At 33.6% G+C, this 20,350-nt stretch overlaps 1 protein-coding gene across 2 annotated transcripts in view; it reads left to right on the plus strand.

Moving 5' to 3' along the window:
• LOC105155036 (uncharacterized) overlaps positions 1–20,350 on the plus strand; it is a 342,981-nt gene that overhangs the window by 13,723 nt on the left and 308,908 nt on the right. For both annotated transcript variants that reach the window (XM_087409286.1, XM_087409287.1), the window contains exon 2: positions 3,099–3,233. In XM_087409286.1, coding sequence (XP_087265412.1) covers positions 3,099–3,233 — 135 coding nt within the window. The remainder of the gene's footprint in view (positions 1–3,098; positions 3,234–20,350) is intronic.

The raw sequence follows: 20,350 nt of genomic DNA on the forward strand, positions 1-20,350 counted from the left end.
TATTATTGTCTTACAAGGAAAGATATCCAGTTTTAGTTTTAAAAAAGTAATGGTTAAAAGTCATAGTATTCTACTTCCTAACTAAAATGAGTATGGAAAGGAGGATATTAAAAAAGTCCGATTTTGGTCCTCTTGCGAAACCTTAGTTAACTACAAAAAGTTGTTGTTGGGATCCATATTAAATAGTAAAAATAGTTAATATCTCAGAAATGCGGGGAAAGTAGATTTTTTTTGTTATATGTGTTTCGTTTTGTAAGTCGAATTTTTATATATCACGTTAGAACTTATCATTTGGATATATTGTAAAATTGGATATATTGTAGAATTGGATACATTGTAAAAGTTTCTTATGATAATAGGTACTTAGAAGTTTTAAAGGTTGCTCATCACGATTCTGTTATTAAACATAGCAAATTATGAAAAGTGGGAATCTAAAATGACGCCTTCGACATTCAGTTTTATACGTAAAGTTGCAATAATCGAATTTTTTATCAAAATGAATCTGAGCATGCTGTGTAAGACAAGTTGAATATGAATCTGTTATTAAGTGTACAAATAAGTTTCCGCCGTTTTTAATCAAAAATTAAGCATTTACTGTGAAAGAATGATACATAATGTTTTATTGATGTAAGTCAAAATGTAAGTGCAAGTTCTTTTTGCGTTTGGCACGAATCTTCATTCAATAATGCTTCCAATTCCGCGTCTTCGTACACTTTCAGCCTTCCGCTACGTTCTTTGTCTTCGACGTCAAATTCACCGTTCTTAAATTTTTGAAACCATTCATGACAACTTCTCTCACTTAAGGCAGCCTCACCATCGATTGCTTCTACAAGCAATCGATGAGCCTCAGTTGCAGATTTCTTTAAATTAAAGAAGTAAATCAAAAGTTCCCGCAAATGACGCTTATTCGGCTCAAAACTCGGCATTTTCGCACAAAAAAAAATATATGATGCTGATACAAAATCGCTAGTATTTCAAGGTTATGTTGTTGACAGATGTCCAACCTTGCGATATAATGTTTTATATCAGACAATTTTAACCATAGCTTGCTAGTGGCGGCGTCTTTTGTCAAACGGCGGAAACTTATTTGTACACCTAATAATTAAATGCTGGCGAATTCAATCAATGATGGCGAATTCAAAATAGCCTAATTCAAAATGTTTATGCTTGATTAAAGTTATATAAATGTACTTCATATAATAAGATGAACGACGGCTATCTTTCGACGTTTTCTATTGCGCATTATTAAAGTAGGATTAAAAAAAAATTAAATTAAAAGAAATTCTAAAAAAAATGGTGGTACTAGACAGCTGGTAATTATTTGTTTCATCACTATCATTCAAATCGCTTGCTTCATCACCACCATTGATCGAGATTCAATTTATTTTCTTTTCTATTCCACTTACGTATATGTATTACTCATATGTAGAAAAATAAAAAAATTTTTTTTTAAATTACGAAAAAAGTGTCATTTAAACCCATTTTCAGAGCCGATTATAGTAGATTTTAACTCCATTCTCCTAACAAATATCAAATTTTCCAAGCAAATAATATTAATAGTATTCATTTTAGTTAGGAAGAAGGATATAACTCCTAACCATTACTTTTTCAAAACTAATTAGACATGTGGGTAACTTCCCTTGTTAAAAAAAAATTAAGTTTTAAAAAATTAAGTAAATTATGTAAAAGAATTGCTCATATATATGTTTATGAATGTTCATAGATGTTTATGTATGTTTATGTATATATTTATGTATATATTTCTGCATAAGAAATTTTTTATTGGTTGCTGTTTTTCAACGTATTTCATTGTAGAATTGCAGAAAATATAAGTTGAATAGCCTGAATTTTGATCATTTCTTACGATTAGAATACTATTAAAATTAAATTAATAGGGTTGAAGTTTGCTTGACATTCTTGTTTGCAGATAAAATAAATATACGTTTACAAACTGCTCTAGTTTCGAATCATCAGTAGTCTCCTAAATTGTTCCATAATTTAATCTCCTAAATCGCACGTTGCCTAATATTTTTACATTTGTCTTTGCGTTTATATGTAAGTTTAATATTTTATCAATGATTATTATTTATTATATACGTCCGTTTAATTCGGATCAAATAATTTGTCATAGATAACTTGATAATTATAATGAAAATACGCTTGGACATCATAATTTCCTTACATCTACATTACAAGACACGACCATATGTCGCACAATTCGTTTTATTAATTTCAATTTTTAAGATGATCAAGAATTTTTAATTGAATGAATTGTATTTTAATGATTGTTTTGCGACATTAAGACGGATCTGCAGTTAAGATCGAAACGTCTATTGTATATTATGTATTAATTATAATATGTATTAATAAATGTATTCATTACATACGTATGTATATCCAGTGTTTGGCTCTCAAGCATTATCAGTCTTTGATTTTTATATTTCTTACATTTTTATTCTATTTATTATTATGTAAAAATGTCTATATAAATTTAATGAAGTGTTTATTTTGTTTCACAGAAACTCAAATTATTTCCTGAAATTATCATGTGTTTTGGAAATTATGAAAAATATATTCTAGAGTTTTTAATAGCATAATAAAATATAATTTTTCTCTTTTCTTATGTAAAAGTTATTTTCCACATTATAACGTTTTAAATAAGGAATTTCAGTAGGGTGCAATTTAGATAACTTCCTTTTTATCAAAATCTTATCATACTGAAAAAATTCTTTAAAACATTAAAATAATGTAAAAAAATTATGAAAAAATTACATTAAAAAAGGGTAGTTTGTTATGCTATAAAAAGTTTAAAAATATTCTTCATAATTTCTGAGTTACAAGCTTTTATGTGAAAAGTTATGACTTCGACAATCTCTTGTCCTATATATCTTTTAATTTTAATATTTTAAGATTTTTCTTAGAATATTGTAAGTACATTAATAATAATATCACTATACATGGTGACATAAGAAGGGCCATCTTTATGCAATAACATGAATATGATTTCTTGATTAAAAGCTGTGAAATAATTTAATGTATCGAGTTCTTGAAGTTCGTGACATATGTAACAGTCAGATCTTTGGAACTTTTTCAAGCAGAGACGCAATCGGACCACGTTCACACCTCAACAGCTTCAAGAATTGGAATCTCTTTTCCAGAAAACGCATTATCCCGATGTTTTTCTCAGAGAGGAAGTCGCACTTCGGATATCACTCTCGGAAGCACGTGTTCAGGTGAATCTTCTTTGCAATCATTTCATTGTTTTATTGATTTCACTTAGTTTTTTAAGTGGCTTTTCTGTTTTCACTTAAAAAAACTTTTGCTAACAATTACGTAAATCTACTTAATATCAATTACATTACAGATTTTACTACAATTGTTTATTGATAAACAAAATACACTGTATAAAAAAAAACTAATAAGTAAATTAGAAAGTAAATTAAAAAGAATTTAAATGAAAAAAGAAATTTAAATAAAAACATTTTATTTAAAATTTATATTTTTACTAAAAATTTGTATTCTTTAATTTCTTAATAAAATTTTATCTAAAATATTTTTTTCTAAATTAAAAATTTCTTTTGAAGAACAATTTTATTAATCAATAAAAAGTTTTGGTTTACATCGTTTTGAGATTACGATAAATTCAAATATTTTTACTTCCTCTACTTGTCAGAAAAACAACCCTTTTATTCAGAAAATTAACCAAGGTAAAACCTATCTTCATCTTTCCAATGAAAGATTGAAAACTTACAATTTCGAAGTCTACGAAATACGGTTTTCCAATAGGTTGCTTCATTCCCTAAAACCGTTCACTAATTAAAGCTCAAACACACTGTTTGCAGGAAATACACGCGGTTTATTTTCATTCACTCTCTTTTCAGATTAACTTACTAATGCTCGTAATCGCGGTATACCTAATTTTTCATTAGTTATGCTGTTATTTCATATATTACCATATAAACACATCGGCAAAATGTGATCATTTATAACAAAATACCAATAGAAATAAGTTAAAATATGGGAGAACATGAAGTATTATATATATAGAAAACAGAATTGAATCGTTAAATTTTCTTCTAATTTAACGCGTAATTATACGAAAATAGATCAGAGATGAATGTATTTTCATCAAAATTCTTTTATTTTATTTTATATATAATACGCGCGAATCAATTTCCCATGTATGTCTAATTATTTCATTTACTGATTTCAATTATTCATTGACGGATAAACAAAAAATTGCGACGTGTTATACATCGTGTGTTTCGAATATCTTTTACGAAAAAATAATCCTTATCTCTATTTTCAGATAGCAAACTGACTCTATTATGTCAAATTGACAACAAAATATTTTAAAAATATTTATTAAAAATATTTTATCAAAATGACAAACGTCAATTTTCTACTTGGATTGCTTTTATTAATTAATAATTTCTTTTTTGTTTGCAATCAGTAAAATAAATAAAAAATGTTGTTCAATTACAGATATAATTTCACAAATACATGTTCGGGAAAATTTTTATTTAAAACTCGTAGAGAACAGATTATCCAATCAATCAGTGACCGATACGGATTGTTCAAGCAATTAATTTTCTTGCGATTTCAAGTGTAGAAATCAGAGCAATGGCTTTCAGTCGGATCAAGTTCGCACAGATGTTTCGATTCATTAATGATATCAGAAATACGAACAAAACTGGCTCGATCGTATCACAAAAGCCTTACGTACATCTGGCTGCGATAGAGGCTATTGCGCGGAGACCATTGTGTGTAAACGATTAAGCGAATGCTGATGAAACGGCTGGGCGAATTTGTAGAATATGAGACCAAGTACGAGAAACTTGGAAGTTTATTGAGAGTAAATTCGATTAATGCCTTCGAATCTTTTCATCCGCGAATCTCGTCAGAGTGTGTTAAGAGGATCTGAAAGTCATTTATTTTACCAACTAAATGTAATAATTTTTGTAAAACAATTACTTCTTTCCATTTTTACAGATTCGAAAATCCTTTTGCAAGATTAAAATATACATATACCAATTAATACATATCTGTGGAGTTTAAGCCAAGAACGAAAAAAATTGTTAAAATTAATATCTTTATTTATTTCTTTATGGAATACCGTTTTGTTATTTATTAGTAATGTAATAATATCAAAAGAAGAAACTATAATGACATCTTGTGGAAAAAAATATTTTCTTCAATCAGTTATTTCTTATTTAATGTTTTGTATTTACATGATTTAATAAATTATAGCATTTATCCTTAACAAAATATTCTATTTAATGTATTTTGTAAAGTGTAGTAAAAAATATTTTAATATATCTTGTTTAAAATATAAAGTTAAAATTTATTTTACGATATCAGTAATAATGCATTTAATCAATATTTCTTTCAAAATATATGTTATTGTGAACATAATTGTATTAATTCATGGCTTTCTTAAAAAAATATTTATTTTATATTAGGTGTTGGAATTAATTCGTAGCGTTTTACAAGTGATGGGAAGTACTTTCATTAATGTATTTTTTAATGCTCATGTGAAATAAATAACATTCTTTCATTAAAAAACGCTACGAATTAATTCCAACACCTAATACAATTATCAGAGTATTGTAAAAATTCATTATTTTCCGCAAATGTCACTTAATTATAATAATCTGTTTCATTGAACATCGGTTTTTTTTCAAATTATTATTACAATGTAAAAATTACTGATTTTATGCAACTGTTGAATAAATTTTATTTTATGTGATAGTCATGTATTGCTTAAAATGGTACACATGTATCGCAATAAATTTCTTAATCATCTTGGCTATCTGTTATAGGCGAGATTTTTATCCATAACATTCTTTGCACCATACATATTTTACTTACAGTATTTATTTATATTAATTTGTTTAATAGAAATGAATACACATCACGTTCTTTCAGTTATTGAAAGAAAAATTTTGGAATCTATCAAATTAATTAAAATGAAGAATTTTTTGAAGCTACACAAATAATTTTTGAAAGTAAAAGGATTTGTAATGTGATTAGCAAAGATTAGCAAAGATTATTAATACTCTAAACAACAGTTGTGAATAAAACAAATATGTAATGATAATTTTAATCAAAATATTATCAACAACAAATCTTATGTTACATCAAGATTAAATAATTTAAGTAATTTACCCACAACACAATGATATTTTGACAACGTATTAAAAATGTGCATATTGAACGTTCCGTACGTATTTTAAATATCCGGATTAGAGCTTCAAACATCTTTAGAACGTTTCAAAGACATACAGTGTTACTTTTATCCCAAAAATATTTTTTTTAAGAATACAGAGTACCAAAATTGGACTTATTAAAAATATTCGGCGAATTCTACTAGAGAAAGGAGGGAGTCTTCTCGACAAGAAATTGAATTGGAATTTTGAACTCAATTAATTTTATTCAATTAATCTATGAGTAGAGAGAGGGGGAATGAGGAGAGGATGGAGGGAGGGAGGGAAGGAAGGGAGAGAGAGAGAGAGAGAGAGAGAGAGAGAACACCAAACACACACACACACACACACACACATATTTCGACATATATGTTACATATATTTTACATCTATAAACATCATTTTGTGGGCATTACTGGACTTTGTGTATAGGAACTCTAGATATATTTAGGCTATACAAAAAAAAGAATATAACGCTCGAATATTTGCACAGCAAAACCAATATATCATTCGACAAACGACCAATAATCGAGCTCATTATGATGTTCAAATAATCCTAATTAATATAAAATTTAATTATTAAAAGGAAAAATACATATGTTTCGACTCACAGAATCATCAACAGTTCATTACATAAAATTTCTTTACTTAGATTCTATAAAAAAAGAGTGGATAATAATCCATACGGCCTGCCAAACAGCGACCTCAATCAAAAACCATGCAGTTTAATGGAATAAATTATTGACACACTATGTCTGCAATAAGACAATCAAATGTAAAGTTCATAACCAAATCCTCGTTACAAACAAGAATCAGCTCAATTAAGTCCAATAAAATTGTGATCGTAAAAATGATCTAAATCATATAAAATTTTTAAAAAGGAACAATTATTTAAAAAGTCCAAAATAATCGTGAACTTACAGTCATAATAAAACCAGCAATTTAGAGAAGAGAGATTGTCTGGCAGTGATTTATCCAGTGTTGTTACAATTATCATGTCCTAATGATAATTAAGAATACAAGCTTATTACAAATATAGGTAACATAAGTAGACTTCGCAAACAATATTGTGTGTAAGAATTAGCTATATTTTATTATTCGAGAGTTCTCTTAAGATGTCCATCTAACATTTCGATGTCTTTTATGCAATTGATTCCATTAGCTCTTTAACATGAACCTTGAACATGAAATTTTTCTAATCATTCTTTAATAGTTATGCTCAATTTCTAAATTTTTTTAATAACAATTAAAATTAGAAAAGGCTCCAAAGATTAAATCAATAAAGGAGTATAAAGCCAATGAGAGCCGACATAATTGTACGTGTGTAATCAAAAATAATATATTAGGTGTTGGAATTAATTCGTAGCGTTTTACAAGTGATGGGAAGTACTTTCATTAATGTATTTTTTAATGCTCATGTGAAATAAATAACATTCTTTCATTAAAAAACGCTACGAATTAATTCCAACACCTAATACATGTCAATCATCAATTACAAATATTCTAAAATATTTACATTTTCCCAATCAATTTTCCATATTGTGGTCATTAAAATGTGTTCCATAAGATATAACCAAAAGTCTTGTTGGATCATATTTTATGTTATTAGTGCTCCTTAAGCATCATTCGCAAATGCCTTTTTGTTTGGTCCACATATGACATATTGCAGTTTTTATAGTTGATTTTGTAGATTACGTGGCTATTACAAATTGATACCGTTTTATCTTTCCAAGCTTTAATAAATTTATTGAGCTTATTAATAACCCGGAAGTCAGTGATAGTTATAGATTTATTGAAAAAATTGAAGTTATTATCTTTAAGATACCTTTAATAAATGGAATGGTTACAAAGTCTTTTTTTTATTTGAGTTCTTCTTCTAATTTTTTACTGTGGGATTGAGATCATTTAAAAATTAAGATTTATTAACAAATAAATATTTTAGTCTTTTATTTATAACATTGAAAACTAGATCTAGAGGATAACCAAAAATGTTAAAGGATAACCAAATCTAACAAAATGTTAACGAACAATTCTATTTATTTCTTCTTGTAAAATAATGGGTGAGATAATAGAATGGTACGATCTAATAGGTTGTAAATGAATCCTATTTTTTGACAAATAGGATGATTCGAAAAGAACGATAAATATTGTTTTTACACGTGCGGATAATAAAGGTAATGTCACGTTTACATTAGAGAAAGAAGTGTATTTAAAAAAAGTAGAAGACGTATTAAAAGACAAAAATTCTTATTCCACAATAAAGAAAAATCCAGAAATCCTTAGAAAGGAAAGTAAATGCTAAAAAAATGGGAAGAAAAGGATTTATATTCAATAGAGAATATCTTTGCATAAAGTCTAGCGATGCTCCATTTCCAAAGGCTTATGCATTGCCTAAAATTCATAAAGTAAATATTCCGTTTAGGATTATTTTCTTCAATTGGTATTATATTATATGAGTTGGCTAAATTTTTGGAGATAATCATCTCAGACAATATTCCTAGAGCGAGAGGATATAGAAGTATGATTCGAACTCTACAATAAACTTTCAAGCGTCAATGTGGGGGAATCTGACATACTCGCTTCATTAGATGTTACATCTCTTTTTACAAATGTCTCATTGAAATTGGCCATTGAAGAGAAAAGATGGATACACATTCAAAATTACACTAAATTACGGAAAGAAGAATTTATATATACTGTAAACTTTGTATTGTCTTCAACTTATTTCACGTTTAATAATTTGAATATAAACAGACTTATCGAACACTAATGGGTCCTCCCTTATCACTAGTCATTGCAGACATAGTTTTGAAAGACTTAGAGAAGAATGTATTGAGCGTTAGACTTGCTCATCTATTACAGATATAGTTGACGATATTCTACTTATTTGTCCTAGGGAGACATTAAGTAACATAGGAAATTTAATAGTTACATAAACGTTTAAAATTTACTGTGGAAGTTGAGGATAACCATGGTTTCAACTTTTTGGAATGTCTATAATTAACATTGACAATAAAATTATAATTGACTGATTCCATAAAGAAATTCTTTCAGGAAAATGTCTATTGTTTTTTTCAACTCATTCTACTTGCCAAAAAATAAGATCCATTTACAACTTATTAGATCGTGCCATTCTATTATCTCACCCGTCATTTTACGAAAAAAATACAGAATTGTGCGTTAATATTTTGTAAATAACATTTTGTAGATTTTGTAGATATTTTGTAGTCTAAATCTAATTTTCAATGTTATAAATAAATGTGACTATATTATTAATTTGTTAATAAATCTAAATTTTTTTTAATAATCTCAGTAGAGAATAAGGAGAAGAATTTAAATCAAATAAAAAAAGATTTCTAATTATTCCATTTATTAAAGGTATCTCAGAGGTAGTAACCTCAATTTTCAATAAATCTACAACTACCGCTGGCTTCCGGGTTATTAATAAGCTTGATAAATTTAATAAGACTCAAAAAGATAAAACGGAATCAGTTTGTAATAGCCTCATAATAAAATCACCTATAAAAACTGCAATGCGTCATATATGGGCCAAATAAAAAGGCAAATACAAATGAGACTTAAGGAGCATATTAATAACATAAAATCGATTTTCGATTATATCTGAATTACACATTTTAAATAATAACAATATGGATTGGGAAAAAGTACAAATTTTAGAAATTGGATAGAACTGTTACAAAAGAATGATTGGAGAAATGATTCATATAATACAGAACATATTAAACAGAATCAATGGAATCAATTGTATAAAAGACATCGAAGTGCTAGATGGATCATATGCGGACATCTTAAGAGAACTCTCAAATAACAAAATATAGCTAATTCTTACATACAATATTGTTTGTGAAGTCTACTTATATTATTTGTAATAAGCTTGTGTTTTTATTGTTAGTCATTTTTGGGACATGATAATTTGTAACAATATTAGATAAATCTTTTACTGCCAGACAACCTCTCTTCTCTAAACTGCTGGTTTTATTTCACACTATAACTGTAAGTTTACTGCTATTTTGAACTTTGTAAATCATTTTCTTTTTTAATTTTAAATGATACGTATCACTGATTGAAATGATTTAGATCATTTGTATATCTTTGACAATCACAATGTTGAATTTCATATTGATTCTCGCCGGTAACGAAGATTTGGGTTCGGTTATTGATCGTTTGTCAAATGACTTAAGCTGTTCCGATGTACACTGCTAATACTGAAAATGTATAGTGTACGTATTTTGAACTTTAGATTTTCATTATCAGTATTATATCAGAACATGATTTTGGTTAATGTTTTTATGTAATTTGAGGTTAATTTACTAGTAATTTATATTTAATCTGAAATAATATTACTATTATTATACTGAAAGACATTAAAAAATTTAATTCCTAAAGTATCATTAAAGACATTTTTTATTGAAAAAGTTAAAAAAGTTTATTGTACGAGGAATGTCCAAAAAGTAAACTTCTCTACCGTAGAAAAGTAAAATGAAAGGTAGGATAATTATCACATTTTTATTTTATTAACTTGATCCTTAAGTTATTTCTCAATATAGTCTCTATTTAAACATTTTTCGTAAAGTGATATCAGTTTTTTAATATTATAAAAAAACGTGTCCATAGATCGGAATCATGATTTCAAACTTAACTTCATTCTAGATTACATTGTGATCAGAGTTTCTATTAAGTTAACCCATTTTATAACTACATTCAGCAAAATTAAAGCAACACCTATTTTACCCTCCCCCCCCCCCCCCAAAATAGGCAAATTTCAAGACAGTATAACTTCATCAAAAATCATCGTATCGAGATGTTTAAAAAAACATTTAACAGCTTGAAATCTCTACTTTTGCAAATGGTAAGTGAAATTTCGATTTGATTGACATTTTATGGAGCTATACGGCTATTTTTGATTTTATTTGTATCTCGATTCGTCTATAGATTGCTATTCATTATAAATTAATTCATCCGCATTTGCATCCATGTTCATCTATATTACGATTTGCTCATCTATGTTACGCATTATCAATGAAATAGTATAATGCTCGAGCGTGATGCTGAGAGAAGGAGAGAGAGAGAGAGAGAGAGAGAGAGAGAAAGAGAGAGAGAGAGACGAAGCAATAGCGGAAAAAAGATTGTAACATCTTAATTAGCGCGTACTAAACAATAAATTGAATTTTTGATCTACAAGCTACTAGAAATAAATCTTACTATTCGTGAACCACTCTCTTCAAGAAACAAGAACATGATTTAACATATGATCCTTCGAATCGGATTGTCATCAAATAGACAAGTATGAACTGAGCAAGTGCCGCAAAACAAAAGGTAACATAAAGTCTCGCAATAAATGTGGGCATATTATCGTCCTATTATCACAAGCAAGAAAAAGCTAAAAACACTCAAAAACGGAAAAAAGCTTGGATTTCATCGGAATAAATGAATATTTTCAAAGGAATCTGCCTATTCTGCAAAAGAGAGCTCGTCTAAAATTGGCGAACTAGTCCATTCCGAATCGGCGAACGAGTTTATCCTAATTCAGACGGATTTATTTTAGCCGAAAGGCCGGTGCAAGGACGAATAAATAGTTTTCGATTCACATTCTCTACGATCGTCGTTGTAAACAAGGGCGCTCATAGACGAGGAGACTCAACGGAAGTGACGTCAGCGGTAATTAACCAGAGGAGCCGAAGGCGCATGCAACAAAAGAACTGAGCGAACTCTAATATATTCACTTAGTATAAACTATAAGTATAAACTATTTGTGTAATCGTGATGAATGATATCTAAGTGTATATTTGTAACGCAAGATGACTACAAGAAGAGATAATAAGTAGGCAAAAAATGTCAAAGAGGTTAGCCAAGGTCAATCTAACGCGATGAGAAACTTATTTCACAAATATAAATGCAGAAAATTTTTAAGCCGACGAAATAAAGCTAAGAGAGGGAAAAGTTAAAAGAAGTTTGAAAGAGATTGTCCGAAGTTAACATAGAACTAGCAATGTTAGATGCAAATGCGACACAAGACGAATTAGTGAGTTTGACAGTTATGAAAGGCATTATCTTAATTTAAGTTTGAATACTGATCAATTAATAAATAATCGTGTTAGACCGGTCCTAGCTAATAATCTAAAATAAGCGTCGCAGAATAATTTTCCAAGAAATGAACGCATTTAAAACAGTAATTTGATTAGATTGCCAAAAATAGATTTCCCTACTTTCTCCGGGACGTATGAAGAATGACGCAACTTTTATGACATATTTAATTCTTTACTACATTCTAACGCGACATTGACTGATATACAAAAGTTTCATTATTTGAAATCCGTTTTGAAAGGCGAAGAGGTCGAGGTCATATCTTCGATTGAACTTATAGAAGCAAATTACGCGAACGCTTGGTCTAGATTAAAAAAAAGATACAATAATGATTCTGCGTATAAAAGCAATTTTTGATTTGCCAGTCGCTAAAAAGGAAAATGGCATTGCGATTAGACAAATAATTGATGGTGTTGTGAAACATACTTTGCAGACGTTAAAGAGACCGACACAACAATGGGACGATCTGTTGATACACATAGCAAATTTGACTTTACTATGTTAAATGCATGGAAGAATAATTTGGAGCCGTCCCAGATGCTTACTTTTCGAGAGTTGGAAGAATTCTTATCTTGTAGATATCAAATGCTAGAAGCAATAGCTAAGCATGCTAACTAAAGTCAGGTAAGTGTAAATAGTCAGCAGGCTGGTGACAACAAGCGAGTCACTTTGCACGCAGCAATCATAGTATCCGGGAAATGTGCTTATTGCAAAGGAAAGCATTTAATATATCAGTGCAAATCATTTCAAGCTTTAGCCATAGTGGACCCGTAAGTCAGGTTAGGGTGAAGAGCTTATGTTTAAATTCTCTCAGGGCAAATCACTTAAGGATTGTTTGTCCGGAAATTGTAAGCTCTGTAGGAAAAAACATAGTTCTCTGTTACATACAGAAAAGGAAAAAAAGAAAAAAAATTGAAAGACTTAAATCATTGAAAGACTCAAAACAAAACTCCAGTAACGATAAGAAAGTTGTCAATACTTTGACTTGTAATTATTCTCAATCTGATCTCAAGTCAGTTATAGTTAAGTACTACAGGGTCCGGCAAAATGATCTCCCACATTTTGCACCGCCACTGTCCCCGAACCACTGAAGAGAGGGGGAGCTTAGCGTAGTCGGTTGGTAGCTCGCGCCTTGCCATTTCAGTTGTTGTCATGAATTGGACGGGCGAGTATCGTGTCTTCGTTATCGAAACATTTATGAAAAGTAACGAATCTGTGATTACGACGCAAAGAACTTTTCGTACTCACTTCGCGCTTGGTAGACATGCTCCAGTTCCAGATCGCAAAACAATACTGTTGTGGGTTTCAAATTTTAGAGCTACAGGTTCAGCTTTAAAAAGAAAATCAACTGGTAGACCCAGAAGTGTTCGGACACCTGAAAATGTTGCAGCTAAGAGAAGCAGTTGAACGATCTCCTAACCGTGTATCGAAAAAAATGATCGTCACTTGGACTCTGTAATTTTCAAAACTCAATAAAAACAAATGGCATAGCATAAATTTTCAGTTAATAAAAATAAAATCTAAATAGCCTTTACAATGGCGTTTTTATTAAAGATTAAAATGTGGGAGATCATTTTGCCGGACCCTGTATCAACCGCGCCAGTCAAGATAAGGGATAAACACAATCGATACATAGAGGTCTACACGTTATTAGATAGTGTATCACAGTTTAATTTTGTTTCCCAAGAAACTTCTTGGATAGCCTCGGCTGAAATGTATGAATAAGCAAATTGAAATTAAAAGTATTAATTAGCAAGTATATATATATATATATATATATATATATATATATATCTTGTGCAATAAAAACGATAGATCTAAATGTTACTTCGCGATTGGGGTCGTCATAGGATTAGTAAGAATATGCAAAATATTATATGTAACATCTTTTTTTTTGTTTGCGAAAGAAGGAGAAAAATCTTCGCAAAGCCCATCCGGGATGCTCCCAAAAGGAGAACCTAACCGGATTACGGGAAGACGCCTAGAGGCCGATCCCTTGGGAGTGCGGGATTCGATATGTCCGCATTCTCCCTATAAGGAAAGATAGCGGACACCATCGCCCACCTCGCTAAAAACTCCCTCTATAAATCGGCATCACCGCAAGACCAATTGAGTGCATCCCGGGACCGCCTGGAATTTCATCAAGGAGCACCCCAGTCACGGAGCAAAAGCTTCCGCCTCAAATGTCCGGTATCCTATGCTAGAGAACTTAACCTGAGAAAAAATAAAATCCACCTATTTACACTATGTACATATCTCCACGCCTCAGATCCCGAAAGATAGGGGCCAGGATCTGCCCTCCGCTTCCGAAGAGCGCGACATTCATGCTCCTCCTGTTCCTTCCTCATAATGGCCTCGCAGAAGTCCGCTAGGGCCGTCTAGGGCCGCGAGGAATTCAGAATGGTCCTAATTACGGCGCCATACGTCCTGTCAGGTATGCCTAGATCTTGGACATCGAAAAGCGCCATATAGCGGCCCACCCAAGAGGGACAAAACAACAGCGTATGGATAGCTGTATCAATCGCCCCCTACAATAGGCGCATACCGGCGAATTGGCGCGTTCTATCTCGTACAAATAGGCCTCAACACGCATGACCTAGGTCATACAGTAAGTGAGGCTCCCATATGCACAAGTCACTTAATCTCCAATGCGATCGGCCAGGGCTTTCCTGACCGCCGCATCAAGGAGCCTCCAAAAGGAGATTGAACAGTCCCACTTTCTACAGAGTGGCGAAACTCTACTTCCCAAATGAAGTCCCGAATCAGCAGAATGGATCCATTCCTCCGAATGATTTTCCATCCGCGCAGATATGTTCGTCTCAGGCAATCCGCCACGAATCTGAACGGCAATATGACCAAGATGGCTGCAGCATAGTGGAAGATGGTGCGATAGACTCTTATTATTTTAAGTGATAGCTGCCGTTGAAACTGCTCCACCAGACGACACAGGCGCCGGTCCACGATTTGAGCTCAAATCGGCGCCTCATACAGGACCACCGACATAATAACCGAGGTGTAAACACGATGCCTGCCCTCTCCCGATCCACTGATATTGGCACTAAGTGTGTCAACGGCGACCACCATTCTCCAAGCCCTGGGAAGGAGGAGGCGAAAAATCCCAAAAAATGGATCTCGAATCCAGAACTAATCCTAGATATTTGAAGATAAACCCCTCCCCCCCTCCACTCAAATGATCGCCACTGAAATTATTTATCGATCATAAAGGATTCTTGAAGGATCAGTCTTACGACCTTCCACTCGGAAGGGCGGTCCTCTTCGAAAAGAACAGTGAACTTCCACATGTCGGCGAGTAAATGCGCCGTTCCTCTAACAACTCGTCCGACTATTCCGTTCGGACCAGGCACCCTACCATATGGGATAGGTCTCCTGAATCTCCGCGCCAGAAATCGCCAGATTCTCCTCCTAAACAACAGAAATGGGTTTACATTCACTAGCTGACAGGAAGAGGATCCGCACTATCTCCTTATAGTCCCCAAAGGAAGAACCTGCACCAATAAAGAGGAGCTCCCGAAAGCCTATTCATCACACCCTGTAGGATCTACACCACGAATTAAACTCCAGGATCTCGAGAAGCTCCTTCCATAGACGCCATTTAGTTTGCCATATGGCCCTTCACATACTTCTCCTCATCTCACGAAATTCCGTCCACAACTCATATTCGAGTTCCGGACGAAATCGCCTACACGTGCGTGTAAGGCGTCTACGACGACCGTTACACCGAACCCGCAGCTGAGAGATCTCTTCATTCTACCAGTATGCCAAGAGTCTGCTAAAGGCAAATCTCCTCAACATGGCGAGGTCAGAAACCTCCCTGAGCATCTCATCAACTCAGGTCAACATTTGATCTAAAAGGATACTCTGGAAGAGGACTGGTCACAGTAGGTTTTTTGGGTCGCTGATTACGATGAGAGGATTGGTTAAGCTTCATCACATCAGGTTCAAGGTCATTTCAAGGTCAAGTAGAGAGAAAACCTTCGAAAAAATCCAAAAAAATTCATGGGTATGTTTTGAGGTCCCCGAATCCGAATCCGTAGTTTGTTTGAACCCACGACCCCTCCTAGAGGTCATTCAAGGTCGGTTTTAAGTCAATTCAGTTCCAGTCAGTCAATGGCAGAAACTATAATCCGACCAGTTAAGGCAAGACATAAACTCCCATTAAACCCCGGCTAGTTAAAGCAAGGAATTGTTACCCGGCCAGTTATAGCAAGACGTAAATTCCGGCTAGTTAAAGCGAGGAGTTGGAATCCGACCAATAAAGGCAAGGCTCACTCTTATTGTGAACGCTAACGTTTTTGGTGGAAAGATCTTCGAATTCCTTTTCTTTTATGACTTTTTTTTGAGTCTCTCTTTAGACTCCAGCGGTAGTCTGCCAGCATATTTATTCCCCAATCACCTTGATATCTCTTTTCGAATTCATTCAAGTCCTGGTGCATTCTTTCTCCTTGTTCTTCACTAAAAGTTCCCAGATTTTCTGGGAACCAATCGAGGTGAGAGTCGAGAAAATGCAGTTTCAGACTCATTAATCATCCCATTTCTGCAAAATTTTTAACAAGTTTTGCGACGATGTTTTTGTAATCAGGATCTTTATAGTTTCCAAGGAACTTCGTTGTCACCTCCCTAAAACTTTGCCAAGCTGCTTTCTCTTTGTCATTCATCTTCCTCTCGAATTCATCATTTTTCAAGAGATCTCTTATCTGTAGTCCAGTAAAGATGCCTTCCTTTATTTTTGCTTCCGAAAGTTTAGGTAGTACTTGAAAAATATGCATGAAAGCGGGACTTTCATTTCGGCTCATAGCCTTGACAAGCTGTTTGATAATATCTAATTTTATGTGCAAAGGTGGAAGAAGGACCTTATTAGTTGATATCAAACTTGGACCTATGATATATTTTTCGCCAGGAATTAATTCCTGCCTCAAAGGCCAGTCTTTTTTCACATAATGCAGATCTCTAGCTCGACTGTTCCATTCACAAATGAAGCACGGAAAAGAAGTATTTTCAGATTGTTGCCCTAGTACAATTGTAAATATCTTTAAATCTCCACACAGATACCACTCATTTTCTTCGTACTTCAATTTTTGTAACAACAATTCTAAATTATGGTATTCTTCATTTAAGACAACTGAATGAGCAACTGTCAGAGGGGCATAAATATTTCCATTATGTAGCAAGATTGCTTTCAAACTTCTTTTTGACGAATCTATAAAAAGTCGCCAATACTTGGTGTATATTCTATATCGTATTCTTTCACTAACTCTTCAATATTATAGCAATAAACTAAATTTTTCATTTTTGAAAAATATTTTCGGAAAGTTTCTTTCGAACGATACAAAGAAATTTTTGTTCCTGTAGAAAGACTTTTTTTTTCTTTTAGTCTGGATGTTAAAAGTTCTGAGCTCTCTTTCGAGAGTCCTAAGTCTCTGCAAAGATCACTCACTTCATCTTGGTCCCATTTCTCAGCATCTGCCGTATTTTCCTCAAAATCTGACTCTTCTGTGTTAAAATTTTGACTCTCATCACATTCCAATGATCCATCTAACAAATATTTATCATTTAAATCTTCCAGTTCCTCTTCATTTATTTCCTTGCTATCATTAGTATTCGTGTGAATAGGAACTGGAAAATTCACAGATCTGACTTGTGGATATGAAATTAAATTTTTATTCTTTCGGTTGTAACCTTTCACGTTTGTTAAACAGAAGAAACAGTCGGTAGCATGATTTGTTGGGGATCTCCATATCATTGATTTAGAAAATACCTGCTTGTTAATTTCATTAAGAACACTACGGCATCTCGAACATATAGTTTTGGGAGTATATGAGTTGTCCAATAAACTTGTATCAATACTATAAAGTTGTTTATATTTTATTTTCAAAGCATCTGAAAATACAAATTTTTTCTTTTGTGGAATAAACTCCCCACAAACAATACAAAAATTATTCACGTCAATAGTACATGACAAATGTCTTGTAGCATTCGACTCTACAGAGGCCAAGTTTTCCACCACTGTAGAGCTACGCTCGCTATTCGCTTGATGACGACGCCTGTGGGCCCGCTTCCCCTGACCAGTCGCCGATTCTGGGTATCCGAAACCCTGTCTCGTAAATTTTCTACGTTTAGTTGCCATGACGGCATAATCGCCGTAACTCAGGGACTTCGCCGGATAGTGAGACAACTCCGTTGCATACCGTCACCACGGGGAGGTGCCCTGGTTGCAACCAAACCTAAATTCTGGAATCGAAAGCTAAACTCAAAAAAGATATGTATGAATACATTTTGTTTGTGCTTTATATTCAAATTACCTTAGAATGACCTTGTATGATCTCTAGGATAGGTCGCGGGTTTAAACAATTTATGGATTCGGATTCGGGGACCTCAAAAACATACCCATGCATTTTTTCATATTTTTCAGACGGTTATTTCTCTACTTGACCTACAAATTTCCTACGAATGACCTTGAATGACCTCTAGGAGGGGTCGTGGGTTCAAACGAACTACGGATTCGGATTCGGGGACCTCAAAAACATACCCATGAATTTTTTTGGATTTTTTCGAAGGTTTTCTCTTCACTTGACCTTGAAATAACCTTGAACCTGATGTGATGAAGCTTAACCAACCCGCTCATCGTAATCAGCGATCCAAAAAACCTACTGGGACCAGTCCGCTTCCAGAGTATCCTTTTAGATCAAATGTTGACCTGTACTATCTTAACATGTCTGTCCGCAGAGCGTGCAGGGAAAGGAGTCCAGGCCATCAGTGAGGCACCAGCCTCCAAAAAGTCCTAATTTAATTTCTCCATCGCCCATCTAGAAAAGGAAAATTTTTAGACATCGTCTTAGTAAGGGGAACGGTCATCGATGTCCCGATCTCCATAAATATATACCTGTGGTCGGACAGAGACTCTATCTCTCCTCGATCGCTTCTCGTCAGCCACGGATGTGCCTGGCGACACTAGGAGTAGCCCAAGATACGTCCACACAGGACTCGTGCTCCTTGCGCCAGCAGGATAGAATGAAGTTCCTGTTGAGTAGACAGATTCCTCACCTTGTCTACTCGAGTATTCCCTCTGGAGTTTTTATCACCCACAAGTGGGAATAGCATTAAAATCTTTCAATATTAGTGTGGGTCTGTTGGTGTACTTAGAGACACTTGTCTCCAAGTCAGCTAGACTCTGCTCACACTCATAGGTCGTTTTTGTTAGAGGATAAGTAGCAGCTAAAAATCACCCCCACTCCACATAGTTCGCGCCATACTCCAGCGCAGAGCACGGTTACATCGCGATCATTGCCATGATGGCGAAGATCAGAGACACATTCAGGGACGAGCATCATCTCCCATCGGAAAGAATAGAATGAGATTCAGACAGAATCATGAGTTCCAAGCCCTCCTTCTCACAAACCCGCGCAATTAAATCTTGTGCGGGCTTGGAGTAATTTACATTGGTCTGGCTTATCTTAGCGATTGAGAGGATCGACGTTTATTACTTTTGATTGGTAACCCTCCGATCGACTACTGACACCATATTCGAATCCCCCTTACGCGAAGCAGCCTCTTCGTTAAAAGGGAGACATAGCCGAGCCTGTCCTCTGGTCAGCATTTAATCCGCGCGACGCACAAACCGGACAACGCGACTTGGCCCTGCACCCGAAAACTCTGTATCCTCCCTGATCACAATTAAAGTAGAAAGAAGACCTTCTTGTTTGTTTCGTTCGAGTGACCAACTGCCAGTCACCGGAAACACTGGAGGTGACGCCTGATCAGGGAAAGAATGACCTGGCAGATGACTACCCCAGACGCCCCCGCGAGCTTTTCAGCGAGAACAGAGGGACATTACACCCATACGGAATTTAATCCGCCCCATCCAGGGCGCAGTGTTCCCACCTTAACATTCTACATCTGACTCCAATAAGGGACCCGGCCTCCAAGAGCTTGTCTCTACTACCTCCCCAGTAGTGACAAGTCTTTGGACCCGTAACACAAAAGAGTAAGAAACGAGAACAGGCGTGCCAGATTTCATGCCG

The sequence above is a fragment of the Acromyrmex echinatior genome, chromosome 9 (assembly GCF_024713525.1).
Source record: "Acromyrmex echinatior isolate Ae372 chromosome 9, ASM2471352v2, whole genome shotgun sequence".
Taxonomy (NCBI): domain Eukaryota; kingdom Metazoa; phylum Arthropoda; class Insecta; order Hymenoptera; family Formicidae; genus Acromyrmex; species Acromyrmex echinatior.